Below are 8,055 nucleotides of genomic sequence, written 5' to 3'. Positions count from 1 at the left end.
TGTTTCTGTCGGCACGATGCGTGGAGAAACCAGCTGGCTGCACTGACTCCGATAGCGTCTCTCCAGAGAGCCATGTTTCCGTGAAGCAAAGAACGTTACAGTCTCTGATGTTCCTCTGGAATGCTACCCTTGCTCGGATTTCATCAACCTTGTTGTCAAGAGACTGGACATTGGAGAGAAGTATACTAGGGAGTGGTGCACGATGTGCCCGTCTCCGTAGTCTGACCAGAAGACCGCCTCATTTCCCTCTTTTACGAAGTCGTTTTTTTGGGTCGCCGGCTGGGATCAATTCCGTTGTCCTGGGTGAAAGGCAGAAAACAGGATCCGCTTCGCGAAAGTCATATTCTTGGTCGTACTGATGGTGAGTTGACGCTGCTCTTATATTCAGTAGTTCTTCTGGACTGTATGTAATGAAACCTAAGATGACCTGGGGTACTAATGTAAGAAATAACACGTAAAAAAACTCAAAACTGCATAGTTTCCTAGGAACGCGAAGCGAGGCGGCCATCTCTGTCGGCGCCGGAAGTTAAGGATTTGAACCTGATCGAACAACTCAGAAATCCTGAAAATAGCTGCGCAGTGACGCTCTCCATCCAAACTGACAGATCTTGAGAGGATCTGCAGAGAAGAATGGGAGAAAACACCACAAATACAGGGGTGCCAAGATTGTAGTGTTATACCAAAGGCGGCTTGAGGCTATAATCACTGCCAAAAATGCTTCAGCAAAGCACTGAGTTAAGGTTCTGAATACTTATTTAAATGTGATATTTCAGTTTTAATTTGAATGCATTTAATGCATTTGCAAACATTTCTAAAATCCTGTTTTTGCTTCGTCATTATAGGGTGTTGTTGTGCAGATTCATGAGGGAAACCTACCAATTGAATCCATTTCAGAATATTCCAGTAAATTCAGGAAGTAAACTCAAAATTCCAATTCTCTGCTATGGTTTTCAATGAGGAAAATGTGGAATTTGGTTTACTTTCTGAATTGACTGGAAATTAAATGGACTTGACTCCAACCCTGGTTTTACTACAAATCTGTCAACGTCATCATTTAGTCAATCGATGTTATAATGCATAAAGCTCACAGATGTGATTGTTCTCATTCAGAGTAAATTATTCTAATTGAATAAAACAGAATTAAACAAATAAAATGTATTATGTACCTGAATAACTTCAACAACCTGGTTGATTCTCTGGTTGATTCTCTGCTCAACAACACTGATCGCGTCAAACTTTGTTTTGTGTCCAGGCTGTCACTTCTGTCATCAGCTACTAACACCAGTGCTGCACCTTTGTCCTTGAGAGACTGGATGACGGCTTCCTGCTCCCTCTTCCATAGTGGGCACACTGATGGCTCAACATGGGCTTCCTGGTTATGAAAGAAAGTGTGGTGGTCAATGGTAGCCACTCCCATTGTTTGAAGCAGTTGTAGTCTTTGTTGGCATGCATCCAGACCCCAGAATGGTAGTAGAAAGGAGCCTGTTCCCCGCATGCTTCCTCACAATCATTGGCTGGATCGACCACTCCCCCACCTGACCACAGGACCAGTATTGCTGTCTGATCTTCATTCCTACAGCCTTCATCTCTGTCCCTGGAGTCTCTTCACTGTCTGATCTTCATTCCTACAGCCTTCACCTCCGTCCCTGGAGTCTCTTCACTGTCTGATTTTCATTCCTACAGCCTTCATCACCGTCCCTGGAGTCTCTTCACTGAGTAAGTAAAGATAGTATAAGAAACCTCTCCCATTCTACTTGTCTATTATCTTTGTTTAGAAATAGTCATTAGTGTGACCTACTGATTTTCCCTACAATTTATTTTAAGGATTTAGAAATATTGAAATGGTAGAACGAGGAATGTCAGAGTCTGGAATATAAATATATACAATTAGTTTAAAATGTATATGATGGACATTATGACATTATGGACCGTATATGAATATAAAAGGTGTGTACAGCAGTAGTTATATAGGATGAGCCTTGACAAGAATACAGGGTGGAGTACTGGGTGGTAGACGGCTAGTAACAGTGACTAAAGTTCAGGGCAGGGTACTGGGCGGAGGCCGGCTAGAGGTGACTATTTAACAGTCTCATGACCTGGAGATAGACCACACATTAACTATTGTGGTGGCAGCATCATGTTATGGGTATGCTTGTCACCGGCAGGGACTGGGGAGTTTGTCAGGATCAAAAGAAATATGAAAAGAGCAAAGTGTAGACTTTGTATAGGCACTGTTCAGCCTTAACTGTCGAGTGACCCCAGGAAATCGGATATCAGCCAACTCAGTGACAACTACAGAACACAACCATGTATAGTTTAGAAGTGACTATTTGAACATTCATATTGGACAGCCTTACCTATAGAGTAGCACCACCACCCATCAGCCCATTCTCTTCTTGATGTCAAAGCTGCAGTGTATTGTTGCTATAGGAGTTTATGATTAATAATCCTATTTACTTCAAGACACACTAAGATGTCACCATACTATTCATTTAAAGCCCCTCTGTCAGATATAAATCATCAGAGTGGGAAAACAACTGACATGGAAACAATGTAGCAAATGTATCACTATCAGAGGGGTATATTATGACATCATATAGAACTACTCAGACATTCCAAATCAGGCTTCATCCATATCATGAAGGTGGATATTGATCCAACCATTTCAGAAGTAATGACTGGGCTGATGGAAACAGGTTATGCCTGAACATTTTTATAAATGGCGACAGACGATATGTTAGTTCGTTTGACATGGTGGGTTGTGTCAGTAAAAACGTTTTAGTGAGAAATGGCGATGGAAACTCCTTTATGTACAAATATTTATATAATAACCATCATATCTTAGTTAACTTGGAGTCACGCGATGATATGTTGTGTGGTCCTCCCTCTAAAACTTGGAAAACCATGTAGTTTATTAGGCTACAGATGAAATAAGTTATGAACTTCACAGGGTGGTGAAACTACATGTGATGAGCTTGATGCTCAATTCCAATACATTTTGAGGGTCTTAATCTGGTGACATGATGACCGATGCTTGGTTGGGACAGTTTAAAAGAAGGAACCTGATCTTTATATTCAAACTGACAGACTCCATATTCAATTCATGTTTTCTAATAAAAACAAACAAATATATGTTTGAGTATACCCTGTACCATTTAATTTCATATGGTAAAGACAGGTAAACACATTGTCAGTCAACAATATAAGACAACGGGAGCACTGTGTATGTTTTCTGATGAATTTGAAGTCAATGTGATGTATATCAATATACACGCTAAGAGAAGTAATTTCTCTTTCCTGTGTGGATTCTCTAATGACGTTTAAATGACTGTTATGAGTAATATGTTTTCCCACAGTCTGAGCTTTTCTAAGCCTTCTCCTCTGTGTGCAGTCTAATGTGTTCTTTCAGGCTTCCTAAATGGGCAAAAGCTTTGCACCCTGGGAGGAGTGGTAAGGCTTCTGCACTGTGTGTATTCTCTCATGTCGTTTCAGCGTCCCCGATTGGCTGAAACACTTTCCACACTGGGAGCAGTGGTAAGGCTTCTCCCCTGTGTGTATTCTCTCATGCTTTTTCAGCTCCCCCAACTGGTTGAAACGCTTTCCACATAGGGAGCAGTGATAAGGCTTCTCTCCTGTGTGTACTCTCTCGTGCCGTTTCAGGAGTCCTCTCTTGTTGAAACACTTTCCACATTGGGAGCAGTGGTAAGGCTGCAAATCTACCAAGACCTGGCCGTCCCTCTAAACTTTCAGCTCATACAAGGAGAAGACTGATCAGAGATGCAGCCAAGAGGCCCATGATCACTCTGGATGAACTGCAGAGATCTACAGCTGAGGTGGGAGACTCTGTCCATAGGACAACAATCAGTTGTATATTGCACAAATCTGGCCTTTATGGAAGAGTGGCAAGAAGAAAGCCATTTCTTAAAGATATCCATAAAAAGTGTTGTTTAAAGTTTGCCACAAGCCACCTGGGAGACACACCAAACATGTGGAAGAAGGTGCTCTGGTCAGATGAAGCCAAAATTGAACTTTTTGGCAACAATGCAAAACGTTATGTTTGGCGTAAAAGCAACACAGCTCATCACCCTGAATACACCATCCCCACTGTCAAACACGGTGGTGGCAGCATCATGGTTTGGGCCTGCTTTTCTTCAGCAGGGACAGGGAAGATGGTTAAAATTGATGGGAAGATGGATGGAGCCAAATACAGGACCATTCTGGAAGAAAACCTGATGGAGTCTGCAAAAGACCTGAGACTGGGACGGAGATTTGTCTTCCAACAAGACAATGATCCAAAACATACAGCAAAATCTACAATGGAATGGTTCAAAAATAAACATATCCAGGTGTTAGAATGGCCAAGTCAAAGTCCAGACCTGAATCCAATCGAGAATCTGTGGAAAGAACTGAAAACTGCTGTTCACAAATGCTCTCCATCCAACCTCACTGAGCTCGAGCTGTTTTGCAAGGAGGAATGGGAAAAATGTTCAGTCTCTCGATGTGCAAAACTGATAGAGACATACCCCAAGCGACTTCCAGCTGTAATCGCAGCAAAAGGTGGCGCTACAAAGTATTAACTTAAGGGGGCTGAATAATTTTGCACGCCCCATTTTTCAGTTTTTGATTTGTTAAAAAAGTTTGAAATATACAATAAATGTTGTTCCACTTCATGATTGTGTCCCACTTGTTGTTGATTCTTCACAAAAAAATACAGGTTTATATCTTTATGTTTGAAGCCTGAAATGTGGCAAAAGGTCGCAAAGTTCAAGGGGGCCGAATACTTTCGCAAGGCACTGTACATCAACAACATAGGAATCACTACAAAAAAATGTATGACCTCTTGTACACAATATTAGTCCCAGCCTTTGGAACGGTGGTTTTCCTAGACATGGCTACTATATTGTGATCACTACATCTGGTGGATCTGGATACTGCTTTAAAACCCATTTCTGCAGCATTAGTAAAGATATGATCAAACCATGTTGATGATTTCATTCCTCTACTGTTTGTCACTACCCTGGTAGGTTGATTGATAACCTGAACAAGTTTGCCGGCACTGGTTACAGTTTGAAGCTTTTGCTTGAGTAGGCAGCCTGATCAGTTTTCCTCCAGTATTAGTTAATTAATTACCAAAGTCTTGAGTTTAGTTTGCCTGTTCTACAGTCTTGTAAAGATAGGGGGGTTGACTGGGACAGGCAATGTAATATCCATAATGTTTTAAGGAAAAGTTTTTGTAAAACAAGCATCTTACATCGGATCATTGAAACTTTCTCTCCAAAGCTGACTTTCATCAAGGTTTTATATGGTCTATTGGTTTCTCTCTTTTCATTGGCAGAATCATTTTTCAGTGTTATGATATTCATAACATCCATATACACCAGTCTATCTTCCTGGCAACTAACATAACTCTGCTGGTTGTCCTGGTAACAGATACCAGTGGGCAGATCTATTGTATTTGTTCCAACTAAACTACAGCACTTACTTTGGTGTGTCAAATCTGATCCTTTCTTCTCTTCTCCTCCTCTCACAGTTCCACTCAGCCCAATTTTTTTCCTGCAGTCCACCCGCAGCACAGACAACCTCTTCATACCCAGCAGTAAGGTGCTACCGGGAGAGGCACAACACGGGGACTCCGGGAGGGAGGAAGGGCTAGCGTTGTCCTGGTAACCAAAAAGAGGGGACACAGACACATATCATTATGGATGCTGATGTCACTGTTGTCATAAACTGCTTTACAGAAACACAGCCCAGACCCAGATAGAGCAAGCTGTATGCTAGACCAGACCAAGCTGTACCATCTGGTGTTCTGATCTGGAGAGACTCTTCTCTGCCTCGTCAGCATCAGGATGTTGTTGAGGCTCCCCAGAGGATCCAGGATCGTCATGTCTCTCTCCTGTGTGAATGACAACATCAAACAGACAGTCAACCTATGATCTTCTATTGTGATCATAGGGTCTTACCAGAGACATTAATATGTCTAAAAAGGGCCTAAATTTATGCCTTTAAAAAAAATACTGTTTGTGATGCAAATGTAAAAGGGTCGTTCCATGAAATGGGTGGCTTTTACATCCCTTTGATATTTTATGTAGAAATGATGCACCAGAATTGGATTGTAGAATCCTGTTATACAAGATGAAGTGAGCTTTAATATAGACCACATGGAGAATAAAATTACATCTAATTTAAAAAAAAATATGTACCAATGGCAGTACTGAACAACATATTCAAGTGTAGAAGTGTAGAACTTCAGTAGAATTCAGTAGAAAACCACATTAGTTCAACAATTGCATCGTTTGTGCCCCTGTTTTTAAGACAGTACTCACGGATGGTAATCGGATATTCTGACTCCTCCTCCTTTTTCACTCCTAAAACATCTTCCTCCTCTTTTATTGAGATATCCTCCTCTTCCTCTTTTACTCCAAAAGGTTCTTCCTCTTCTTTCACTACATTCTCCTCCTTCAATGTTACGGCATCTTCCTCATTTTTGATTCTGAAAGGTTCTTCCTCTTCTTTCACTATATTCTCTTTCTTCAATGTTACGGGATCTTCATCCTTTTTTATTCTGAAAGCTTCTACCTCCTCATTTTCCACTCTGACAACCTCTTTCCCATCTTCCTCTTTCCCTGTAATATCATCCTCTTGTTTCAATGTGATAGCCTCCTCTTCCATTCTGAAAGCTTCTTCCTCTCCTTTCACCAGATCTTTCTCCGTCTAGTTTCGTGACCTCGTGCTCCGGGCGATTAGCCTTGTGCAGTATCAAGTTAACACATTCGCTAATTTAAGAAGCAAACTACGTTTAAATTAACAAGTAGATGCGTAAACAGAATTGTGTTCTAAACACTAAGATTAATATACACAAGATTAGTCTGACGAGCTTAAATGCTCCGGATCTATGTTCGCTAGCAAACCACAGCATTGGTTGAAACGGAAGCCTTTTGTCTCTGTTGAAGAAGCCTCCTGTTCCGTCCACTAGATTATACGTCACGCAAGAAGCATCACCTGAAAAACTCACATCGCCATCTGCTGACTGGAGTGAGCAACATAGATCGGAACAAAAATAAAGCAATGTCATAAGAAGTCATTTAAAAACAACCAGATGTTATGTTCTCTTACTTCTTACAGCCAATACTTTCCTCCAGGGCTGACCTGCCCATTAGGCAGGATTAGGTGACAGATTGACGAGGGTGGCATATTCCAAGCTAAATGGACCAAGGCTCATCACTAACAACACCTCACATAATTCTGCCCAAAAACAATTTAAAAAACTTCTCACCCAGCGGCATGTGGGCTATTTAGGTGAGTGGTGGTGTTGCCACATGAAGCAGTGCCCACTTTGCAAAAGGTAACATGGACAGATATGTCTCTACCTGTGTAGAGCACATGCCCCTTTACCCTTCCAGTCTCTGAAGTGCCCTTTTGGGTGGTGGTATAATCTGGATTCATTTTGTCTCATCGCTGAACCCACTGCCTGCAAGTCATCGTTAAATTCCCCTCAGTGATTTGTAGTTTCCTTCAAATTTTTGAAGATTAAACAGCCAGGAAATGCCCCTGTCTGAGTGCAGTCTACCACTATGTGTATCTGTTAGCGATGATGCTAATCTTCTGGTTGATGGAAAAGATTCCCAAAAACCTTGTCAATTAAATGTTAACTACAAAGTAGTCTATGCCTCCCTGGCAGAATGATATCATGATTATTTAAACTCTGCAATCACATGTGTGCTACAGAGACTGCTACGCCCTTCACTCATCAACTCCGAACCTGTCTCGTCATCATTACACACACCTGGTTCCAATCCCCACTCTATCACTGTATATATACTCCCTCTGTCATTTGTCTTTAATCGGTCATTGTAAATGTTACTTGTCTTCCTGAGAGGAATCGCTCCTACTATTTCCTGAGTACTTTATATACACTGCTCAAAAAAATAAAGGGAACACTTAAACAACACAATGTAACTCCAAGTCAATCACACTTCTGTGAAATCAAACTGTCCACTTAGGAAGCAACACTGATTGACAATAATTCACATGCTGTTGTGCAAATGGAATAGACAA

The 8,055-nt window shown here is 41.3% G+C and overlaps 1 protein-coding gene across 1 annotated transcript; it reads right to left on the bottom strand.

The window, feature by feature from the left end:
• Window positions 1–5,126: 5,126 nt before the first annotated feature.
• Window positions 5,127–7,612, bottom strand: LOC135568787 (uncharacterized). The gene is made up of 3 exons (XM_065015534.1): window positions 6,324–7,612; window positions 5,796–5,893; window positions 5,127–5,660 (listed from the first exon to the last, which is right to left on the bottom strand). Exons 1-3 carry the CDS (start codon window positions 6,667–6,669, stop codon window positions 5,127–5,129), a joined length of 978 nt encoding a protein of 325 aa, XP_064871606.1. The 5' UTR covers window positions 6,670–7,612.
• Window positions 7,613–8,055: the final 443 nt, after the last annotated feature.

This window comes from Oncorhynchus nerka, unplaced genomic scaffold (assembly GCF_034236695.1).
Source record: "Oncorhynchus nerka isolate Pitt River unplaced genomic scaffold, Oner_Uvic_2.0 unplaced_scaffold_1388, whole genome shotgun sequence".
NCBI classification, from domain to species: Eukaryota; Metazoa; Chordata; class Actinopteri; order Salmoniformes; family Salmonidae; genus Oncorhynchus; species Oncorhynchus nerka.
The sequence above is the reverse complement of the archived record's forward strand: the minus strand, read 5'-3'. Positions and strand labels throughout refer to the sequence as shown.